Source organism: Erigeron canadensis, chromosome 4, assembly GCF_010389155.1.
Source record: "Erigeron canadensis isolate Cc75 chromosome 4, C_canadensis_v1, whole genome shotgun sequence".
Taxonomy (NCBI): domain Eukaryota; kingdom Viridiplantae; phylum Streptophyta; class Magnoliopsida; order Asterales; family Asteraceae; genus Erigeron; species Erigeron canadensis.
Window position 1 is genome coordinate 20820025 of NC_057764.1, and position 25888 is coordinate 20845912.

The 25888-nt window shown below is 35.2% G+C and overlaps 1 protein-coding gene and 1 long non-coding RNA gene across 2 annotated transcripts; one reads left to right on the top strand and one right to left on the bottom strand.

Annotated features, from left to right (window-relative positions):
- The first annotated feature begins 1414 nt into the window (after positions 1 to 1414).
- LOC122594837 lies at positions 1415 to 15594 on the top strand. The gene is made up of 4 exons (XR_006323121.1): positions 1415 to 1515; positions 2835 to 2915; positions 3004 to 3091; positions 15422 to 15594. It is a non-coding gene; the product is annotated as an uncharacterized LOC122594837 (long non-coding RNA).
- Positions 15595 to 16212: 618 nt separating this feature from the next.
- LOC122595216 (magnesium-chelatase subunit ChlI, chloroplastic) lies at positions 16213 to 18931 on the bottom strand. Its single transcript, XM_043767552.1, has 3 exons — positions 18710 to 18931; positions 17960 to 18072; positions 16213 to 17369 (listed from the first exon to the last, which is right to left on the bottom strand). The coding sequence occupies exons 1-3, from the start codon at positions 18828 to 18830 to the stop codon at positions 16320 to 16322; spliced, it is 1284 nt and encodes a 427-aa protein (XP_043623487.1). The 5' UTR covers positions 18831 to 18931; the 3' UTR covers positions 16213 to 16319.
- Between the last annotated feature and the right edge of the window lie 6957 nt (positions 18932 to 25888).

Sequence of the window (25888 nt, forward strand, 5' to 3'; positions counted from 1 at the left end):
GGCTTTAACTCTGTTCCGTACGTCCCGGGTTCGAGTCCCACTGCTGCAAATGATTTCAGCAGTTCAAAAAAACAAGCATGGAAGTGGCCTAGGGACTGGTTAGATAAAGTTTATGATCTGCAACAGTTTAATATTCCTGTTCTTGTCCCTCATAAGCATGATAGAGTGGTCTTGGTGAATAAGCATGGGCAATTGGTACCAACATACCAGTTGGTGTGTTGGACGGGGGCTTTAACTCTGTTCTGTACGTCCCGGGTTCAAGTACCACTGTTGCAAATGATTTCAGCAGTTCAAATAAACAAGCATGGACAAGAGGTAAAGTTCTCAGTTAGTACTGTTTGGAAGGATAACCGAGAAGATGGGATTTAAGTATCATGGGTTAAACTTATTTGGTTCTCCCAGTGTGTATCTAGCCATGCTTTCGTTATGTAGCTTGCATTAAAAGGGAGATTTGATACAAGCTGGCAAAATAGTATCCTAAAGTTGAAGTGTGCTTTTTGTGGTCAACAACAGGATTAAATTGAACATTGGTTTATTGTTTGTGAGTGTATGACTATGCAAGGTACATTTGGGAGGAAATGATTCCGTTTATGAATGTGAAGGATATGCCGTGTAACTGGGATGATATTATCGATTGGTTTAAAGATGATAAACGTACCGAGACCGATTGTAATGTTGCAAAGACTTACGATCGCTGCCTGTGTACCTGATTTCGGAAGGAAAGGATTGGCAGACTGATTAGGAAGTAGCAGCTGTTAACAGAGAAAGTTAAGGACAAGATTGTGGTAGTGGTTAAATGCAAATTTGATTGGCAGACTGATTAGGAAGTAGCAGCTGTTAACAGAGAAAGTTAAGGACAAGATTGTGGTAGTGGTTAAATGCAAATTTTACAGACTGAAATTTAGACACTGTCATCCTCATGTGCAATTAATACTGTTATGGGGATTAACTAAATAGTCAAGGATCATGGTCTGCAGACTCTGGTTTGGGTTTACAAGATTATGAGAAGGAAACAAATACGAGTACAATGGATCAAATGCAGCATGAGTGATTGGTATTAGAGCTGGTGATTATGGAATACAAGAGTGTTTGCCCAGTTACATGGATTGATATTCTAGGCTGTAATATAGATTTTGTATAGTTGAGTTATTCATTTAGTATAGATGTTAGATTTAGAGCGTATAAATTGTTGAACTTGGGGATTGCCCTAGTTATTGGTGTTACTGTTCTGTAATATGTTTGTTGGTGATTAATAAGATGAGCAGTACCGTCCTATCTTGTCTTATAAAAAAATAAAATAAAACAGAAAACAAACTTTATATTCATTTTTCAGGTCACAGATTGAAGGTCAACTCTAATGTTGCCTCTGCTTTTCTCAAATGTTTCCAGTTGTATGATTGTCTTGTCAGGGAAATACTGTAATTCCGGTTATCGGCGTACTATGGGATAAGGGACTAAATCCAGTTGCAAATGCAGAAGAAGCAGAATCTATCGTCCTATTAAAATGTTTACAAGGTTTGTTGTATATATCAAGCTTCTTAAGATGCTGTTTTGGAATCATATTAAATTAGATTAGCAGGTTTGACCCATTAATTAATTAACAGTCGATTTGGCTTTTGATTTAAAACTCTGGGTCAAATAGATAAATTAATACTGCCAACAAAGAATTGGAAATACAAGTTGAGTGAAGGTATATTTATGTAACTTTATAATTACATTTTCCAATTTTCTTCCACTTCTTTATGTAATCTGAACTCAATTCTTTTGGTTCCGGAATGTATTCTCTCTACAGGAAAGAAATTATAGAATGACTGCAGCGTTTAGGTATGGCAACCATGTACTTGCACAATACATAAGTTGTTATTTCATCGTGCAAAGTTATATACAGTTTTCTGCATCACATTCTTGCTAGAATAGCTTACGAATTGTAACTCATTTAGTTCAAAACTCTAAAAACTTGAATCTGGACATTGCGTTTATCCATTTACTTATAAATGAGGTCTTCTTCTATCTAATGGCTGAAATGAATACTATGTCCAAACAGTAACCAGATGGTAATGCGAAATAAACAAGGGCGGGTGATATTGTTTTGAGAGTATGCCATTGAATGCAACTGTAACTTATAAAGATAGGTCTCACCTCAATGGCTTTTTCAAACCATCTTCAGTTTTTAGCATGAATACTGGTGATAGGGTGTGTTCCGTGTGTAGTTATGTCGATGACATGTCATGTCAATCTGAAGGTTTCATTATAATCGCTAATCCTTTATCCATTTAATGGATTACTTCCATGATTGATGATTCATGTTCAAGCTCATATATTATACTGCCAAAGTCATTAGCTATTTATAGTGTCTGTATACTTTCTATTTCATTATTTTGCCATAGTTAAGGTTACATTTAATATATAATTCTGCCTCTGTTTTGGTCACTTCTATGTCAAGTAACCAAGATTTTAATGTAAGTTCAATAAGTGACTTTATAAATTATAATGAAAACAAGCTCAAACTAGACAGCCTCAAAAGGTATATTCTTGCAGCTCTATTCATAGGTTTTGAGGGTTTAGTAGCTGCTAGAAATCCCATAAGTAGAGAAAGTCTTCAAGCTGAAACAAAACAGCCAAAAAAGATGAGTGTTCCTGCTGAATAATGGACAATGAAATGGTTACTTGACGTGCTGTTTTTCCCCTCTTTTTTTATCCAGACGTTCACAATTGTTTGGCTAAACATCTGGTTTTCAAATGCTGTCCACTCTGAATCTTCCATAACCATGGTGTACTATTACTGGCTATTATATAATTTGTGGGAAACTGATTGCTCGAGTATGTTGGTACAGGTGGTAGATGCAACTGCTGGCGAACCTTGGGGTCCACATGGTACCTCATTGGCAGAAATTGCACAGGCGACAATAAAAATTGTAAATATACTTTCACGAATACATCTTCTATCTACAATTTCTGCATTAGATGACTGGTGGCTGACTCGATATGTCATATGTATTTCAGCTCCGGATGACAAATGGTTATGAGTGTTCTGGCACTTCTGTGGACAAGATTAATTGAAACCGACCGCAATTGGCGTCAGGTATACAAGGTACCACGTTAAATTTTCATATCTTCTGAATACTATTTTTTACTTTATTTCTATCTTTCTGTGAGTTCCCTTAGTTCTGAGACATTTTATTCTAGGCATAAGCTATGATAGAGTATTCGGTAGCATATGGGTCTGAGCAGGCAATCCATGAAATTATAGAACATACTTCCCATATCTCTGAATGTCTTATTCCAGTTCTAATAGTCTTTCTTTTCTCCAAAATTTTAGCCATTGTTTTGTTATTATGGACCGACTTATTTTACTATTATCCAAAACGGGCTATGCTTTTGCAGTGCATTCAGTTACGTTGGGTGAAAATTCAACCAAAACGAAGCTCGAATTATATGACCTTCTGAATGTTTTCATTTAAGAAAGATTTTTCTTGTAATAATATTGATTCTATAATCCTATCCAACTCATTAGTAGTTAAATCAAGTTCCATAAATCCTTTGAGCACATCAATTAGTTTTTTGGTCATTTGTTTATGTCAAGTTACTCCAAAGCCACAGTTGTGACCCTTAACGTTAAGATCAAATGGCACACGAGTTCAAATTTATGCTTTAGCAGAGAAACAGGAGCTTTGAGCGTTCACCCTTATCCGGAGAAGTTTGTTACCACCATATACTAAAAGCATACAATATCAATGAACTCTTCATTTTGTATTAATAAAAAATTTCATACACTCTTCTAAAACCACTTTCAAATTTCCGGAGGCATCAAACCCAAAAAGTTCTCCCATGTAATGAGTCACTATATACACTTGTTCACGTATGACATAACCTAAAACACTTGTAACATTTTTAGTTAGTCCTAAACACTTGTTAATTGATTGTGTAACAACAAAATGAGCCATACATCCACTAAATATACAATATATATGAGCAAACATCGTTTGTCTTTCTACCAACACCAGTCTTTCATTTGTATAATCAGATAAAAATGACCAGACAATTTCTTCTTCCATTTTACTAGTCTCGTAGCTTAAGAATAGCAATGATTATCATCATTTAATCACTTCACATTCGACATTTGCAAGAGCTTTAGCCTACTAACAACACGTACACACGCAAGATTATAGACCACACAAACCGTCCTTATATAGCTTTCTTGGTAAGATCATTTTGATAAATTAGTTCATATATATATTACTGATTATATATAGTTTTTACAAAGTTTTATTCCTTTCTTTTCTTCAGAAATCGCAGCCAAAAAAGGGTACGTCAAGAACAAGATTTAATCACATTCTTGCTAGCAAATCAGACCACTTTGTTGCTACAAATTATAATTGTAAGAGTATTTGTATTGTATGTATTGATAAATCAAGATTACAAGGGGAATATAAATAGGAAAGACAAATTACAAACACAACCCTCTAACTAAAGGTAATTAGCAACCCTAGTATAAACATATAAATTAGCCAACAAGTAATGTCTTTGATAAGCACTAATACGCCCCCTCAAGCTGAGGCCTGGGAACCACCTGCACCTTGGACCTCAACAAGATAAAACAATCTGTAGAAAGAGGCTTGGTAAAGATATCAGCAATTTGATCTACAGTGTGAATAAAGCGAACACATAAACCCCCCGTAGCAACCTTCTCCCGAACAAAATGATAATCAATCTCCACATGCTTGGTGCGAGCATAAAACACAGGATCAGAGGAGAGATAGGTTGCTCATAGATTGTCACACCACAGAACTGGAGGAGTCGAAGAGACAAAACCAAGTTCACGCATCAAAGATTCAAGCCACATATTCTCAACAACAGTATCACCAACTGCTTTGTACTCAGATTCAGTAGACGAGTGAGAAACCGTTTTTTGTTTCCTAGCCATCCAAGAAACTAGATTACAGCCCAAATAAATAGCAAAGCCACCAGTAGAACGTCTATCAACAAGACAACCAGCCCAATCAGCATCAGAAAAGCATCAGAAAAAGCAGCCAAGTGATTCCAAGATGCATCTGTAAAAGCATGAAGTGTGGAACTGGAGTCATGACGAATGAGCAACCCAAAATGAGATGTCCCCTATAGATAGCGAAGAATGCGTTTGACTGCACTCTAGTGATTTTCAGTCGGAGAATGCATAAATTGACAGACCCTATTAACAGCAAAAGTAATATCCGGTCTCGAAAGAGTAGCATATTGTAGAGCACCAACAATCTAACGATACTTACCAGGATCCGAAAATTTGGGGCTGTCATCATTAGTAAGAACAGTGGAACTGCTCATTTGTGACGGGACTGATTTCGAAGAGGAAAGACCAGCTCGTTCTAGAACGTCAAGTAGATATTTTTGCTGAGACAAAATCACATCCTTATCCCGTCTAACAATATCAAGGCCTAAAAAGTAATCAAGATCCCCCATATCTGTTAAAGCTAGCTCAGAACTAAGAGCAGCCTGGATAGCTTCGGTATTGTTCCCTGTAATAATGATGTCGTCCACATAGACTAGAAGATATATTACCGTGGCCTTGCGATGATAAATAAACAAAAAGGGATCAGTTTTGGATCCTTGAAAACCAAGCTTATGCAATGTAGTATAGAATCGAGTGAACCAACCCCGAGGGGCTTGTTTAAGCCCATAAAGTGAGTTATGTAGTTTACACACATAATCGGGTTTGTTGCTGTCAATAAATCCTTGTGGTTGCTTTAAATAAATAGTTTCCTCAAGGTGACCATGGAGAAAGGCATTTTGCACATCCAATTGCCGAAGAGGTCATTGTCGAGAGACTGCCAAGGATAAGACAACCCGAATAGTTGTAGCTTTGACTACCAGGCTGAATGTTTCTTTGTAATCAATGTTCCGAGTTATTAGCCCCGGGAACCGGGGGAACAAGAGACCAAGTACCATTACTAACAAGCACCGAAAACTCGTCAAACATGGCACGACGCCATTCAATGTGTTTGTTGGCAGCGGTAAAGCTAAGTGGTTCAGAGGTGGGAGGTGGGAGGTGGGAGTGTGGAGGTAGAAGACGCGGTTGAAATGTTTGGAGGTGAAGGAGGTCCGCTGGATGCTTGAAAAGCCGAAGGATCAAAGTGAGTAGTGGGCTTTGGATTGGGCCGAAGGTAAGAAGGCCTCGGCCTGGCAGATTGAGGTGGTGCAGGAATAGGGTGTTCGGTGGACACGGACGTGGATGTTGATGATGGAATCGCAGTAGCATGGGCTGGTTCGGGTGTAGTAGTGGTAGATACTGGAAGTTCGGATGAAGATGTAGTGACATCCTCCGGAAAGAGAAAGGTATGATCATGAGTTATTGAAGATGATTGATCGGATAAAGAAGGAGTAGAAGCGGACGGTATAGACTGAAACGGAAGACCATTTCGTTGAAACGGAAGTGTTGAACAATGTAGATACGATCAAGAGATGGATCAAAGCACCGGTAACCATGATGGACAGGGCTGTAACCAAGAAAGATACACACAGAAGATCTAAAATCCATCTTATGTGGGTTGTAAGGACGTAAGTAGGGAAAACACTGACACCCGAAGACTTTAAGAAATGAAAGATCTGGTGAGCGATTAAAAACCCATTCAAAAGGAGAGATGAGAGAGGCGGAAGTGGATGGCATCCGATTAATGAGATAGACAGCAGTGTCAAAGGCATAATGCCAAAAACGTTGCGGAACAGATGATTGAGCATGAAGAGCGAGGCCGGTTACGACAACGTGTCGGTGGCGGCGTTCAACAGTACCATTCTGCTCACTTGTGTGAGGGTAAGATCGACGATGGAGAATTCCAAGTGAAGCAAAGTAAGAGGAAAGATTGCGAAACACCCCCCCCCCCCCCCCCAGTCAGTTTGAACAGTTTTTAATTTTGTATTGAATTGGCGCTCAACCATTAAAACAAATTGTTTGAACAATGAATAAACATCAGATTTTTTTTTAAGATGATAAATCCACATATATTTTGTATGATGATCAACACACAACATAAAGTAACGATCACCATCAAAAGATAAAGATGGTGCAGGACCTCAAACATCACAATATATTAAATCAAGAATGTTATTGCTACGAAAACTTGAACTTTTTAAAGGTAATTTTGATGACTTGCCCAATTGACAAGAGGAACAAATATCGTTAAAAGTTTTATCAGAAAAAGGAAGCAAATAACGAGATAACATATATTGTAAAATTCGAGAATGTGGATGCCCTAAACGTTGATGCCAAACAGATGCGGGAGCACGTGTGGCAGAAAAAGCAGTCTTCGGGATTTGATGAAATTGAGGAAGGACCAAGGAGTACAGACCATCCTTACTTGGACCCATGAGTATGGTATTGTGTGTAGATATGTCCTTTACACAAAAGAAAAACGAGCGAAATTCAAAGAAAACATTGTTATCAAGACAAAACTTTTGAACGGGGTGAAGATTATGTTTAATTTGAGGAACATGTAAGATGTTTCTTAATTTGAAAGTTTTGGAGGGTGAGAAAATTTTAGTAGAACCAATATGAAGAATGGGAAAGCCTTTACCGTTACCAACATGAAGATTATCGTAGTCGTGATATAGTTTGGGAGTCCCGATGCTTGAAAGATCTGGTGTTACAAGGTTATTGGCCCCGAAGTCCGGAAGCCAATTATTGCTAGATGCTTGTGACCTGTTATCAACAAAGTATGCTTGGGAGCGACCACGTTCACGATAAGGGCAATCATTTGGAAGATGACCGATGCCACAACGGTTGCAATGACCATGAACTTGATTTGTCATTGAAGCCCATTCGAAAGAACCATGTCCACGGGCAGAAAAGCCACAGCCATAAGATTGCCGTCCACCTCTCCCACGAGCATAAGATGATCCGCGGCCTCGAGATGATCGATTAGAGAACATTCCCTGTGACGTGGAATTAGGTGTAAGAGTGAATCCAGGTTGGGCAGCTAACTAATGCACGACAAGGAGGGGGGGCGTACCCTGCCGAGAAGAACTAAGAGGAGCGGTGACAGGTTGCTGCTGTGTTGAATTGGTTGAAACTGTGCTGAAGGTAGCAGGTGATAAATCAGCATGAGGTTGATTTTTGTGAACCATATAGTCATGGTCCGAGAGCAAAGACTAGTGAATCGGTTAAGGTGATAGGCGTGTCACGACCAAGGAGATTAGACTTTAAACCGTTGTATTCTTCACGTAGACCAGAGATAATAAGCATGACGAGATCATCGTTGTCCATGGGTTTACCAATGTTGCGTAGATCAGCGGCTAGAGCTAGGGCACGATTAAGATAGGTAGTTGGCTGTTCGTCTCCTTTCATGACGATGCGCATTAATTGAGTCTTAATAGTATGTTCACGAGCACGAGTTTGAGGAGCATGACCACGTTCCAAGTTCTCCCATAATTCACGTGCAGTAAGTCCATTGACATAGTGAAACGATTCTTCTGAGACGGTAGAGATCAAGAGTGTACGAATGTGAGCATCATTGTGTTTCCATGCTGTAAAGTTTGGATTGGTTCGAACCATTTCGGGTTGAATATTATCACCAGAACTGGATGCAGGAGTAGTAATTGTGGCGGGTGGGCATGAATAGTACCATCAATATAACCGAACATGTTACCGGTCTCAAGAAAGGGTTGAATCATTGTCTTCCAATTGTTGTAATTGATAGGTTTAAGAGTAAAAGGAAACTTGTGACTCATGTTAGAGGCTTTTCTTGAGCGGTAAAAACAGCAAGCATGGCCATGGTGATAGATTTATTATCGGTAGAAAGTGTAAGATAGATGGTGACAACAAATTTGTTGTTCAATTGGTTGCTGTTTGATTTATTATCAAGGGCTTTTTTTTATTGGTCGTTGTTCAAGATGACAGAGAAAGCAAAACAATGAGTTTTATGGAAACTTCAACAGAATTGCTATGGTGATTGGATGGTGGGACGGTGGTTTTGAAAAAATTTATAAAAAAAAAAGAGTTTTATGCAATTTATTTGCTATGGTGGGACGGTGCTTTAGTTGCTACGGATGAAAACAAATTAAGCCTCCTTATATGATTGGATGAATTTGTTTAACGGATTAAGGAAGTGGCGGCCGAAAAGGCTCTCATGCCAAATTATAATTGTAAGAGTATTGGTATTGTATGTATTGATAAATCAAGATTACAAGGGGAATATAAATAGAAAAGACAAGTTACAAACACAACCCTCTAACTAAAGGTAATTAGCAACCCTAGCATAAACATATAGCTTAGCCAACAAGTAATGTCTTTGATAAGCACTCATACTTAACAAAAGCCGCACTTTTGTTTTCATCATAAACACATTCCAAGCAGCCCTTTATTGCTCGATTTCAGCCTCTTTTTGTAAGTTAAATGATTACTAAAAGCTTAATCTTACCTCTGTCTCGATTTTCATAAAAACCTACATTGTATAATATTATTTTTGAATATATATCTTACGACAGCCACACTTGAATCTCTATTTAAGACATAAAAATTGTACACTTTTAAATTTTTAATCACCTTATGGTTAAGGGACGATATATATAACTTATGATTAAGGGGCGATATGGGTTACATATGAGTCTAGCATGACAAAGTTCACATGAAATGTTAATAAGTCAAGTCCAAGTTATATAGATGCAAAAGTTGTTATCATTTTAAATTTAACGTGTTATTCTAGCACAGATGAACTGAAACAAATGTCCATATGAGAATCTGATGTTCATGACATATTCGCAGTGAGTTGAAGTTCACAACATGTACGTCTTTTAAAACACAAATTTTAATTAAAGAGTAATATCTAATTTAATTTATCTGATATAACTTGACATAGAAGTCAAGCAACCAAATGTAACATGTCTATAACAAAAACATATCTATATATGTAAGAAGTGTAAGTACCAGATTAATGAATGTCATGTAAATTACCAAAAAGTGTAATAAAATGACATGCGCGTGCGCGCGCGCACACACACACATATATATTATGTATATACATAGGAGTTAAAAGATCTAATGTAACATTAAAAAGTGGCATTTTTATAGATGTTAGTCATACGACATAAGGCATCTAAACATAAGCTATGAACCTCACCGACATATCTATATATCTTAGGTCAGACAATTGTAGACATTGATCTTTCCAATCATGTATGATTGTTGGTGCTCATTGATATTCTTTACTTACATATACTATTTAATCTATGATGTCGTATCCGTGTGGGTTCATAACCTCCTTTCTGCTAAAGTGTTTTATAAACGCAATGAAAAAAGTATGTGTAACTAAACTGTATTCATAATTGTTTGAATCATTGATTACTGAAACTGATTTGTAATTGAAACTGCTCGTAAAACTAATTAAACTAAATACATCTTGAAACTATGTTTTTGGCATTCATGGAGACAACAAGAATCGAGGAAGGAGGACCTAGTCAACAAAATGACAGGATTCTCACGAACGATGAAACTTTTGAAGACAGGAGTGACCTTACCAATTTAATAGGACGAGCTTTAGAAGAATTTGCTCCTTTCTTCATAAGTAAACTAAATGAAACCTTTGAGGGGGCAATGAGTGATCACATTGCCGCTAAGATTAGGGAAGAAGTTTCTAAGGGTGTGCAAGAGGAATTTAACAAGCGATATCCAAACAAAAAGGAAGTTGAACCTAATTATGAACCTCAAGCAGCCGTCACTTCAAATAAAGATAAGATTGCCATACATAAGAGTTTTTCAATTGTTAAGCCGCCAAAATACGATGGGAACCCCGATCCCATTGTGAGCACAAGATGGATATCCGAGATAGAAGGAGCTTTCAGAACTGCACAATGTCCTCCTGAGTCGAAAACAATACTTGGGTCTAGTATGTTAAGAGGATCTGCAAAGACATGGTGGGAAAAAAAGATCTTAGTCGAAGGAGAAGAGTAAGCAATGGGCACAGGATGACCTAAGTTCAAGGAATTCTTTTTCAAAGAGTTTCGTTCTGAAACTGAAGTAACAAGACTTAGGACGGAATTTCTAAACACCAATCAAGGCTCGATGATAGTTAATGAATTCAAAGTTAATTTTCTGGATAAGGCTCAATTTTGTCCTGAATACTTGAAAAGCGACATTCTCCTCAAAGAGCATTTCTATAACAAGCTTCGTAAAGGCCTACGTGAGCGAATTAGTCTTCGACAAGTGGAATCCTTTTTGATTCTTGTTGATGTAGCTCGAGATTACGAGATAGAAAAATCTCAACCTGATGAAGAAGGGCAGAAAAGAAAGTTTGAGTCGACTAATTTTCCATTTAAGAGATTTAAAGTGGGTAATCCATTAGGTAACAATCAGGGAGCGCCGAACAACCCATCGCCAAAGGCTTGTTATAATTATGGGAATCCAGGTCATGTTAGCAAGGATTGTAAGATTCCTCCCAAGCAAGCATTAGTGTGCTTTAAATGTCGTCAGGAAGGGGACCGGAGGAGTAATTGTCCAATGTTATCTGAAATGGAAAGAAAGGAGGAGAAACGCAAAGAAAATGAGAAAATATTAGTTAGATTGGCAGGGAATCCAACGGGGAGAGCATTTCAAATCACTGCTCAAGAAGCAAAGGAAACTTCAGACGTGGTAACATGTACATTCAAAATTCATCATATGCCTGCAAGTATTCTATTAATTTGACTCTGGTGCTAATAGGTCATTTATTGCCACCAGACTTTCTCAAAGTTTACCCATTCCACTCCATAAACTAGAATCTCCACTAGAAGTTGAAGTTGCAAATGGTGTGACAGTCTTTGTCAATAATATACATAGGGATTGTGAAGTTGAAATAAATTATGTAATTTTTAAGTCTCATTTAATTCCAATTTAATTGGGAGAATTTGACATTATCATTGGGATGGATTGGCTTGGCCGTTACAAGGCCAATATTAATTGTGATGAAAATTCCGTTCATGTCATGACCCCTAACGGGGGAGAAATGATTATCTATGGTGAAAAGGCTAGACAACCACTATCTGTTTGTACTTTTGCTTGAGCCCGACGTTATATTTCTCATGGCTGCCAAGCCTACCTTGCTCATGTTGTGGATTCGATCAAGGATTCAAAGACTATCCATGATGTTCCAGTTGTTAATGAATATCCGGATGTGTTTCCTGAAGACTTGCCAGGTTTACCACCAGACTGGCAAGTAGAGTTCTGAATTGATCTTATTTCGGGTGCTAAACCCATTGCAAAATCTCCATATCGTTTAGCTCCCACGGACACGCAAGAGATGATAAATCAATTGCAAGATCTTTTAGATAAGGGTTTTATTCGCCCTAGTAGTTCTCCATGGGGTGCTCCCGTTCTGTTTGTAAAGAAGAAAGACAAAAGTATGCGTATGTGCATAGAATATCGGGAACTTAATAAGGTCACAATCAAAAATAGGTATCCATTACCTCGAATCGACGAGTTATTCGACCAACTTCAAGGCGCTTCCTATTTGTCCAAAATTGATCTTCGTTCCGAGTACCACCAACTCAAAGTTCATGAAGAAGATATCCCTAAAACCGCATTTAGAACTCGTTATGGGCATTACGAGATTGTAGTGATGCCATTCGGTCTTACTAATTCTCCTGCGATTTTTATGGATCTCATAAACCGTGTGTGTCGTCCTATGTTGGACAAATCAGTTATTGTATTCATCAACGACATCTTGATCTACTCCAAGAGCCAAACCGAACATGAGTCTCATCTTCGGGAGGTGTTGGAGACTTTGAGAAAAGAAAAGCTTTATGCAAAGTTTTCTAAGTGTGCTTTTTGGTTAAGAGAAGTACAGTTTCTTGGACATGTTGTCAACAGTGAAGGAATTAAAGTAGATCCCGAAAAGATTAGTGCTACAATGAAGCTGGAATGCCCAAAATCTCTTACCGAAATTCGTAGCTTTCTTGGCTTGGCGGATTATTACCGCCAATTCATTCAAAACTTCTCAAAAATTGCCACACCTTTGACTAAATTGACCCATAAGGACAAAAAGTTTTTGTGGGGCAAGACCAGGAATTGGCCTTCCAAACGCTCAAGGAAATGTTAAGTTAAGCTCCTGTTCTTGTGTTGCCAGATGGAACAGATGATATGTGTGTTTATTGTGATGCATCCTCTAACGGTCTCAGTTGTGTGCTTATGCAACGAGGGAAAGTTATTGCCTATGCTTCGAGGCAATTGAAGGTGCATGAGCAAAGCTACCCGACTCACGACCTTGAGCTTGCAGCTGTTGTTTTCGCTTTGAAAATATGGCGACATTATCTTAACGGTGTGAAATGCACCATTTACACCGGCCATAAGAGCTTGAAGTACTTCTTTGAACAAAGAGACCTTACAATCGATAGAGGAGATGGCTTGATTTGCTATAGGATTATGAATGTGAGATTCTCTAATCATCCGGGTAAGGCTAATGTGGTAGCCAATGCCTTGAGCCGCAAGAGCCATCATCATCATCATCCTATTCTTGTTCAATCCTTGAAGATGATCATCACCAACGATTTCTTTGATCATATCAAGGAAGCGCAAGAGAAAGCTTTGCAAAATGACGTTGCCAAAGGAAGAATCAAGGGGTATGTGAAGCAATTTTTTAAGGATTCCCGTGGTCTTGTTATACTCTTTCGAAGGATTTGGATCCCTTTTCCATAGCTCTATCAAGCAAATATTGTTGGGAGAAGCTCATAAGTCCAAATATTCTATACATCCCGGTGCAACAAAAATGTATAAGGATTTAAAGGAACATTATTGGTGGCCCGGTATGAAAAGAGATATTGTCAAATACGTTGAAAAGTGCTTACCTTGCCTTCACGTGAAGGCAGAACACCAACAGCCTTATGGAAAATCGCAACCGCGTGAAATTTCGAAATGGAAGTGAGGGCGCATCATCATGCATTTTATCACTAAACTGCCTAAGATTTCTTGGAATCAATTCGATACAATATGGGTTATTGTAGATCAGTTGACAAAGAGCGCATTGTTTCTACCGATTCAGGAGTCTTTTTCATCGGAAGTGTTATCTGAAATCTACTTGAGAGAAGTAGTAGCTCGTCATGGGGTCCCTCTTTCTATTGTCTCAGATAGAGACTACCATTTTACTTCCCATTTTTGGCATAATTTCCATGAAGACATGGGAACTTGTTTGAAAAATTCCACAACTTATCACCCGCAAACCGATGGTCAGAGCGAAAGGACCATTCAAACCCTTGAAGACATGCTTCGGGCTTGTGTCATCGACTTTGGTGAAACATGGGACCTATGCCTGCCACTGTGTGAGTTTTCTTACAACAATAGCTACCACTCATGTATTGAAATGCCTCCCTACGAAATGTTGTATAGTAGGAAGTGTCGGACGCCTATATGTTGGGGTGAGATAGGACAACGAGAACTCGGGAGTACGGATTTAGTTTTGAAGACAATGGAAAAGATCGAAGTGATCAAGGAACGACTCAAAATGGCTCAAGATAGACAAAAGTCTTATGCAACTAGAAGGCGAAGGCCGATTGATTTAGTGTCTGTGATCTGTTAATGCTTAAGGTCATATTTGGATGATAAGATGTTAATAAGTTTATGATATTATATAATATATATTGTACTCACTAAATGAAAGTTTACGTTTTTAGTGGTTATCCATTTTATGGGTGGAACTAGAGACCGTGGAAAAGACAAGGTTTGAATATGGAAGACTTTGGTAAAGGTAGTAGATTGTGTTGAACGTGTATGGATATTTTTGTAAGTTGTCCTAAGACTATATGCTCTACTGGTCTAGTATCGCCCAATTTGTACTCACTCGGTTCATGAGGAATGTTTTAATGACATTGTCAATGAAATGGTCAACTAAATGTTTCTAGAAATTTTGAATGGATTAAGTAGTCGCTTGGTATATTGTTAGTTAAAATGTGGAGCTAATCAATTAATCGAAGTATGAAACTATGAATATATAATAAAGGTGAATGGCCCGTTGGGCTAAATATATTAATGAGTTCATTATGTCCCATATATGTGTTCATATAGACATCTGCACGTTTTGAGACTTTTGTTTGCATTTTTGCATCACGGAAATGGTCTAATAAGTTTTTGTAGTCAAATGGACCGTAAATTTACATCTCGAGCCATAAATTCATGGTCAGGTATTTGTTGAGGGTGTCAAAATTTGTTTTGGCTTAAAATTTTGTAATGGTTTGTCAACAAGTTTTTTAGTTGTATCTTAATTTAGCAAGACGGGATTAGAGATATATGGACATGCATCAGATTTTTTTAAAAAGTCCAAGTTTCTGGCCAGTATTTAAAGGAAAGTTTGAAGCTAAACATATCTGAGTATATGAATTTCAATAATGGTTTCAAATCTAACTTGATGTATCAAAACTGTGAACTCATTCAACTACTTCTATAGTTGACGTTTTTTCTTTACCTGCTTTTCAGGTAAACAACAGTAGTTATCTGCAGTATGGAGGAATAAAATGTAGCAGTTTCTCATAGCTTGTTAGTTTGGATCTTGTATCTACTGTTGCATCGCATGATGTATCTGGTTTATGTAGCTACTAGTTGCTTTTGTATGGACATCTTGTCATAAGTCATAAAACTCGATGTAACTTTTGAATCCTTAATGTAATGTTATGCTGGTCTGTAAGTATTGCAATGTAATATATCTTTAATATCTCGTTTCCGCTTTAACGGAGTCTTACAAGAAGCCACAGAGGACTCTAAACTTTCACAAATAAAATTGAATTCAATGCAAGCATTCATCTTCAAACCAGGCAATGAAAGTTTTCTTTGTGCTAATTAACTTAGAAATACATGTATAAACAACGTTCAAAACCGCAGACCAACGTTCCAGTTAATCAAGTATTGATTTAACTTCATCTATGTCATATCTGGTCCAAGAGCTTCACAAATGATGAAAATGCTCTCCCAAATTTAGTATGACTTGCATACAAAAATCAAATTGATACTTGCAGAACCACCTAAATTATCAAAAGCTTGTTAGATGGGGAAAATACCCACTCTGGTTATAAATTTTCATCATTAAGACAAAGCATATGGTATTGTGTTAAAAACATTGCTATGTTTTTTCTTCATATTATAATATAATTTCAACAATAAGAGTACCACATCTCCAACACATATAGAAACTAATTTCGATATCCATAAGTAGTTTTATTACGGGTAGAAGAGAAGTATAAGGACTGAGAACAGAAATACGCATGATTGCATACTGGAACTAGCAGATAACTCTCAATAAACCAATCTACATTTTGTCAAAGTGTATCATATGGAACCATCATATTGTCACGAATACAAACACAAAATTTTATCCTGCTCAACTAAAAACTTCATAGAATTTCTCAATAACGAGTAGACCTGAATCAATAGACTCCAAAGGATCCTTCCTTAACCTGTGTCTCAAACAATTCGGAATCACAACAGCAATATCTTCAGATGTCACTTGATCTCTCCCCTTCAAAGCAGCCAAAGCTTTTGCAGCCCGATTTGTGACAATATCACCTCTTAATCCATCCACATTCAATTCAGCACAAACTTTTGAAATCTTCACACGAAGTTCATGATCAATTTGCACAGAAGAAAGACGACTTCTAGCTGCTGTAATTTGGTCTTGAAGTTTTTCTTGATCTGTTTTGTAAGTCTCGCGAAAATCTTTTGGGTTTTTATCAAAACGGGCTCTTTCCTCCACAATTTTGACCCTAAGTTCAGCATCTCTTACAGTACCCACTTGAGCATGCATCCCGAATCTATCAAGCAATTGTGGCCTTAGCTCACCTTCTTCTGGGTTGCCCGACCCAATGAGAATGAACCGTGCTGGATGTGATATTGAAATACCTTCTCTTTCCACAGTGTTCCAGCCAGACGCAGCTGAATCAAGAAGAACATCGACTAAATGATCATCCAAGAGATTGACTTCATCAACATATAAAATCCCTCTATTGGCTTTAGCAAGAAGACCGGGCTCAAATGCTTTGACTCCCTCTGTAAGAGCTTTTTCGATGTCAATTGTTCCACACACTCTGTCTTCTGTGGCTCCTAATGGGAGGTCAACCATGTTAATTTTGGTTTTTATGGTTTGAAGTTGTTCACCTTTGATTAATTTCTCTCTTACTTCCATGCCCATTGATTCTGGATCTTCAGGGTCAGAGTTGAACGGGTCAGCTGCAACTACTGTGATTTCGGGAAGTAAATCTACAAGCGATCGAACGGTTGTGGATTTACCGGTTCCTCTGTCACCCATGATCATGACGCCACCAATTTTTGGATCAATGACATTTAATAAAAGGCATAATTTCATCTCATCTTGCCCCACTATTGCAGCAAATGGATACACTGGCCTTTGGTTTTCCTTTGACAGCTTCTGAGCCTGGATTCATAGGCAAATTATTCTCAGCTAAACAATGAACTAACAACGACATATTTTCATCAGAGTGATGGGCAGTTTGGGTAATGAGAGATACAGGGCTCAGGTTGAAACAGTTCATTTCCTTAGTACTTGCTAATAGTTTATTTCATACATAATCAATGATTAAGGAGGTTGAGGTTGTATGAATTTTTAATCAAGAATCTTGCTGACTTTATACCATTCGACCCATTTCCCCTTGTTACACAAATTTTTAGTTGCCACCAATTTAAAGTACGTTAAAGCTACATACGCATTGTTCACAGACATTTCAAAAAGCACATAAACTCCAGTCCTGTTGTCTTGGATCTTGACTACTATTCTCAAAAGCTTAAAAGGTTCGGGTGATCAACTTGATACCAATTCAAGGCTTGTAAACAAAACTTTAATATTAATTTAAAATGAGATTACAGACAAAAGGGTACTATTTAAAGTTTCAGAGGAGCATAGAAATATTAAAGGATTATTTCCGATATGATTAAATTACTTGAAAAGAGGGAACTAGTTTCATATGGTAGCCATTGGGGTTCAAGAAACGCGGAGAAAAGTTTTACCTGCTCTTGGGCAGGGCTGATTTCAGTGGCAACATTTGAGATTGAAAAATGAGACCTTCCTTTCTTTACGGGTACTCCAATGCCTCCATATAACCTCCTCCCTTGAATCTGACCTGCAACAACATTAAAGCTTGATATCAGGTTACATTGTTTCTCACATCAAGCAAGCTCGACTCATAATCTCACATCTTCATTTCTCATATTACATTTAGTGAAACGACAAAAATGAATATATTACTATGTATATAGATAAATATAAAGAGAATGTTTCACTAGGAACATAGTCTCAGAACACGAATGGGGCTAACTGTACCAAGTATTAGTCATAAACACATTAAAAACCGTTTTCCTCTAACGATGATCAACCTCGCCATGAAAATGTCAAATGGCATCAACATTCATAACCCATTAACATATCGAAACTCTAACAATGAAAAATAGATCAAAAAAATCTCTCTTTTTTTATTCTTACACACCAATTACCAATCTATCCTTCTTCCTTCAAATTCACAAACCCATAACAACATTCGATATACGGGCCACTGGGGTATGTTCAAATAATCAAATTGACAACACCAAGTCCTTTTCAGCTCAAAATCTCCATTCAGTTCAATATTATACTTACATTCAACCATATACACAACATTACAAATCATAATTTTACATATTTATTATATATATATAATAAGAAAACTTGTAAAGTTAGCACATTGACAAAATTGTAACTGAAATACATTCAAGAAAAAGTACCTGGATTGAAAGAAAGGGCACGAAATGATGACTTTGAGGAGGAAGAAGAAAAAATAGATTGAGAGCTCCTTAAAAAAGCAGAAGAAGAAGTAGTAGTAGCAGTTCCCAGTAATCCAGCCATTGTATTTATTGTTTAGATTTTAGATGATCAGTGTCAATGGCATTTGGTATACCCACAAAGGTTGTGTGTGTGTTTTTGTGTTTAGGTATGTTTACTTGTTGTTGTGTGTGTTTTTAGGGGTGTTATGATGTGTGTGTGTGGATGGATAAGAAAGGATAGATTTCATTTCATTGGTTTAGATGGGTTTTTTCTGATTTTTGGTTTCGTGGCTCCATACTTTTCCTTTCTCTAATCATTTTTGCATAATCATGTATCAACCCATAAATTAGTATTTTGTTTCATCATGTCAAATGTCAATGTCTTTGTTTTTTTTTTCCGAATATTCAGGCGGTATGCAACATCAGGAAAACCTCACCGTATAATGGTGAAGTCTTGCACGTACCATAGACAATGAGATGTTGACCATAGGCCGTTATAAGTATTCGAAGGAAAAAGCCCCAAGACTTGTCATCCCTAAGGATCGAACTCAAGACCTTGGGTAAAACATGGGATGCCTCTAACCAGTTGGACTAATTATCATTGGAAGTTGATTATTAAATTGATTTGCTGGATAAATTAATCACTCCCGGTTTTTTAATAACAGACTAGCTTATGAGGGAAAATTAAAAATCATAAATATCAAAATACAATGTTATTTTCATTTATTTATAAACAATGATGATATAATAAAAAACCATAAAACTATGGATATGTGATCAACTCAAACCAAAATGTATCTACATACTACAAAAACATTAAAGTCTTGACCAGATTGATAATAATTCCGCATTTCATTTCCTTTACTATACACATATTAAACTATTATTATCGAAGCCATACTAATAAAAACGAAACACGGTTATTTTAATTGTATGAAAATGGTAATGGTTGAGTTGTAAAGAGAATAAAAATGGAAATAATGAGATATTATTCTTAAAAACAATGATATATGGTTGAATCATAAAAAAAAATTATTTTACATTAAACTTAGCTAGTTTTTATAAACTTCTTGATGAGGAGATTAAAAATCAAAATTTAATTAAAAAATATGTCATAAATCAATTAAATAAAAAAAATTACTTAATAAGTAATTAAAGAACTAATGATGTCAAGTAAGTTAACTTATAAAAAGTATTTGTCATTATAAGCTTGCTTTGTATATATAAAGAGATTTGTATCACTACAACCCACAAATCATCTTCATATCACAAAATGAAATCAACCAAATGTGAGAGAAAATTCTATTGGTCAATATGAAAAACCTCAATATTTAGTTTCATGTGGGACTTAACACAAGATGTCTCATCATTGGGGTCATTTTGTAACACTCGTGATTTTCAACCCGCTCCCTTTAACAATATATATATATATATATATATATATATATATTTGAACGACAGAAAAAAAATATTGTTATTTGTTTAATTGTAAGAAATTATGTTTCGGAAATGAATGTTTGAGAACGTCAGGGTAATTTATGCTTTCAGGCATTTACATTATACTCATGTCGATGTAACTAGCTATTTGTGTGGCTTTAGTAGATAATAAAATGGCCCCACCCTCCCCTTTTTTGTGGATCTTGCCTCCCCCTCTCACTCATTTCTTATTTCTTATCCTTTATCTCTCTCTCTCTATCCCCCCCCCCTTATGTTTTCTTCTCTAGATTTTTGCAAGAACCTTATCTCATTATCACATCTTCTTCTTCTTCTTCTTATTTTTTTTCCGTATTTTCGGATTTAATCATCAAAGTGGTCAAAAAATTTCACTAGTATTTTGTTAATAATAATAATAATCACAAAAATTCAAGGTTTTTTTTCTATATCAAATGTTCATCTCTTCTCTTTGCTTCAAATTCGGATTTCTTGTTTCAAGGGGGTTTTGGTAAGTGTTTTTACTCTTTAAATACTTGATTTATGTTATTGCATGTCTTGTATATTTGATCTTTTGATGTATCGGTCAAAATCCCTCAAAATGTACGGTTAGGGTTAAAGCATCAAACAAAAAGAGGGGTTTTATCTTTGGCAAGTGTATGGTTGGGTTAATTCTTTTGAAATGTAAGGAAGCTGCTTCACAAAAGGACTAAAGCATTAAAAGTGCTAATACAGAGATTTTGATTCCATATGGCCATATGCAATGGGACTTGAATAATTTATTTAGAAAAGGTTAAAGATGTCATTGGCTACTACTCAACAAAAGAAATGTGAGAAAGCTAGCAACTAATTTATGTATAAATTACTTGATCAAAATTCCTTTTTCATGAATTGGCTGATTGGATGGGATTAGAAAATTGAGGATAAATCTTCAAATAATAAAGAAATGTAAGTTGGAAAGGGGTGTTTAGTTCATGGAATTCATAGGAATCCAAAGGAATCAGAATGTTGAATTCCATTCCTAAATATGTTTGGTTGAAAAAATAATAGAATTGGAATTGTCTAAATTCCTTTAAATTTCTTGAAACAAAATTCAAGATTCCTTTGATAAAGTGATGGAAAGATTAGAAATCCAATGGAATTCATATATTTGACCAAAGAGCCCTTTCAATCCAGACTATTTGTACCCTTTTTAAACTAATCAAATTTCATCTTCTTCCTTCCAATTATTGTCATCTCCATTTACATACATCTTCTTCTACACATTCATATCATACAATCTTCATCTCACAATCTTCTTTCTTTTCAGATAACTCACATAGACACCAAACCCACAAATTTATAAAAACCCACTTACTCAAGCTTTATTATTATAGATCTCTGTATATTATGATTGTTAGTATTTATTATATCTTTGTATTTGTTATAGATCTATGTTATATTATTATTGAGGTAGCCACTGCTGCTGCTGTTGTTATTCATGTGCAAAAATTAGGGGAAAGTGATGGGTGGTCGACTTTCTTTTGGAAGAAGACGTACGATGGTAAATTTATTGTGCTAATATATATCAATTCGTATATTATTATAATATATTTATGATATTTATTATGATTATTATTATTACTAGTATTATACATTTTATATGTATTTATTAAAAAATGAGAAATAAATTATTTTAAAAAATTAATATTAAAGGTTAATTTTGTCATTTGACATAATATATATCAAATTCTTTTAACTGAATTTCATTGAATTCTGTCAACCAAACACAAGCCAAATTTTAAAAACTTTCAGATTTCAATTCTTTCAAATTCCGATTCCTTTGTCAAATTCCAATCTCTTCAAAAATATTCTGCGAACCAAACTGTCCCTAAAATTCTTCGCTCATAGAATCTTATGTTTGCGGTCCAAAGCATTTGTAATCCTCGAGATGTAGTATGCTGCACTCAATGGATACCCGGAAACTGCAAAATAGTACAAAATTGATTATATTCTATGATTTATGGTATTGATATTTTAGTCTTACTTATTTTCATCATTAAAGTTTCATATTTTTAATTGAAATTTTCAACTTTTTATTTCGTCAGATAGTTAATATTTAAAATTTACAATACATTTTTTAATGTATTTTTTTGGACTAGTAATAACAAGTGACATGTTAAAGTTCTTAACCAGTGTTCAAATCTATTTCCGGTTGTTATCCCAACCAATGACCAAGTATAGAGCTAGTTATGTACAATACGCTGCATACTATGTATTACTTATATAAAACTTGATTTCATTGTAAATAATATTGTTATATTATGTTACATAAGTAGGGATTGGGTATTGTAAAACAAATATTATGGTAAAACAAATAAGATAAGATCTTAACCCTTAGATCATGGTTAAATTGATGCACGAAGAATCACAAAATAATTGATGTGCGATGATTTTTATGATGCACGGTGGTTATCGCTGTAGAAAAACCTATTGTTTTATTTGTTTTACATTAATACTTGTTTTATTTCACCTAAAACCTACATAAATATCTTTTCTTTTATTAAAAAAAGATAAAACAAATATGTAAATTAATCGATATCAGTAGGTGACGTCATTAATGACCATCTCAACCCTCACCTAACAAATATGAGTAGTATATCTTTAATAGCTAACCTTACAATTTTAATCATACAACCAACCAATCCAAATGCTAATAAATATGAGTAGGTAACGTCTTTAATAACCAAACTTAATTTCAATTCTCACCCAACTACCTCAAATCATAGCAAACATTTTTTTTCAATTAGATTTGAATTGTGATTTTTTCCTGGTCGAGCAAATTGAAATTTACTATTTTTGTTATACACTGCATAATATGTATGACTTATATAAAACTTGATTTTATTGTAATTAATATTGTTATATTATATTATATTATTTTATTTTAATTTATATATAGTTTTTTTTTTAAAAATACAGACAAAAATATAGATTTATTAATACCAATAAGTGACGTCATTAATGACTACCTCAACACCTAACAAATATGAGTAGGGCGTCTTTTATGACCAACCGTACAATTTTAACCATCTAACTAACCATCCCAATCCTAATAAATATGAGTACGATACGTCTTTAATAACCAAACTTAACTTCAAACCTCACCAAACTACCTTAAATCATAACAAACAATTTTTTTAAATCAGATTTGAATCGTGTTTTTTTTCCCATTCATTAGTCAAGCCAATTGAAATTGACTATTTTTGCTGGGCCATGTTAGACAAATATGAAACAGAAATCACATTCACCTTTTTCATTTCTTTTACCATTTCATTATTTTGATTTAACTTCCAGGGCCTCCTATTCCATTTTGATTTAATATAAATTTGTAATACATTTTTTTTAATGACATTCTATTCAACTTCAACTTCTAAATTACACGTATGCTTGGAAACCAGGACTCTTGAAAAAACTCTATTAATCCATTCTCACAAATGTGAGAAGTGAGACTCGAACCCAAGTGGATCCTCCCAAGGTCAAAAACCTTACCAATGAGTCACCAACCCCATTGGCATTCATAATACAATTTTGATTTATGATGTTAAAGGTTTTAGGCCTTCGTATTTTAACTACTATGTTTTTTACCACCAAAATCTTATATTCTATTATTTATGGTATATTAAAATGTTAGACTTACTCATTTCACTATTAAAGTTTTTATTTTTCATCAAAACTTTCAATTTTGTATTTCGTTATCAAGGTTTTATATTTTAAAATCTATACATTTTCTAACAATATAATTTTTTTGAACAAGTGATAACAATCAACATGTTAAAGTTCTTAACTAGTATTCAAGTCTATGCCATGTTGTTATCCTGATTAATGACCGGCTATAACGCTAACTTTCAATAAAATAATCTGCATTTTGTGGACGAATTTCTTTTTATTTTACAAAAAGACAATAAGCTAATAAACTCATGTGTAAAAATTTCATAACACTAATTCTTATACGATTATCAGTTGATCTAGGGCATTGGTGAAGAATAACTTCTAAACATCACATATCATAATATACTGCGTTAAAAGAGCTAAAAGAAGGTGTTTGAGACTATGTTTTTAAATAATTATGGATTATGCGTTTGCAAAACACAAATAATATTAAAAAAATGTTCAGATGAAAAAGTGTTATTCGATAAGAAAAAGCACTCTTTGAAAACCATGTACATACATGTTTTTTTCAAAACGCAATACGCAAAATCTATTTTAAAAACGTAAAATCTGTTTTGAAAATGCAACACCAACTATACTCGGTAAAGTGATGTTTATCCTTATATAATATAAAAGTTGAGTTATGAAATAACTCTAAAACTTAAATTATCTCTCTTCATAATTGTTGATATAACTCTAATTGCATAGTTTACAAATGTATATAGCATGAGTATTAAATTCTTCATTTGTTATGTGGTTTATTAGTGATATGTGCATTATTGGAAGCATATGAATTCATTATATTGATGATGATTAGGAAGTTGAAAGGGTGGAACTTGAAAGAGATATTGGAAGAGTAGTAATTGATTATATTGATGATGATTAAGAAGTTGAAAGAGTAGAAGGTGAAAGAGACTAAGTGATATATATGTGTATGTAAATAAACGTGAGGTTTGTGATAAATAGATAGATGTTTAATGAGACTTTATTGAGTTTGGGGTTATAGAATTTGTTTGGTTCTTGATGAGGGTCTATATATATGAGGAATTCATCATTTATTTCCCACTTTGCATTTTTTAATCCTGAAAGTATTTAGTTTTCGTAGGTCTCTCTAAAGCCAAAAAATATTTGTTAAAATTGGGAAAAGTAATGATATTGCTGCAAAACAAGCTTAGTGCAAATGTGCCTTGCACGTGATTAGTCAATTTATACTCAAAAGCATGATTTTTCCTCCGAATAAAACACATTAAACCAATTTCATTTATTTTCCGAAATGTTACATGGGACTTCAGTTCTTTCACGAATCAAATTGAAATCAAAAATTCAATTTGAAAAAAAATAAATCAAAAATTTAAAATTTTATTTTAATAAAATTTGAATGTTAAAAAGAAAATTGAAATCAAAAACTCAAAATACACTTAAACCAATTTCTCCCTCCACGCATCACTTATTTCTTATTTTTATTTTCATTTATTTACTTTTACTTTGATCTAGATAACAAATAGAGGGGTAACCAATTAGAGATGAACAACAATCTTTATGATATTTTTGTGTGGCTATTGGAGCTCCACATGTGAGATTGAGAGAAGCACATCTCTTTAGAGGAAGCACATCTCTTTAGAGGGGTCCTATCCCTACCAAACAAATAAGTCATCAAACCCTCAAACACTTACCACACTTTTTGAGTCGCTTCCTTTTTCCACTTCCTTGATTTCTCCAATTTTTTTGTTTCTTTAATCAAATATAAAAGTTCATCATTTACCTCTTGTACCACATCAAGTAAATCAGCCAGTTAGAATAAGGAGAATGGGTGATCAAGAACCAGTAAACCCCAACAACCGTTTTTACGGTGACCGTAGGAGAAATGTACCCACTAATAGAGGTACCCCTATTCGCCTTCCTATCACCGGAGTCAACTTTTCTCTCAAAGGAAGTCATTTGAAAAGTGTGGAGGAAGAGAAGTTTGATGGGGTGACTAACAATGATCCGTATGGCCATTTAGAGAGATTTGAGAAAATT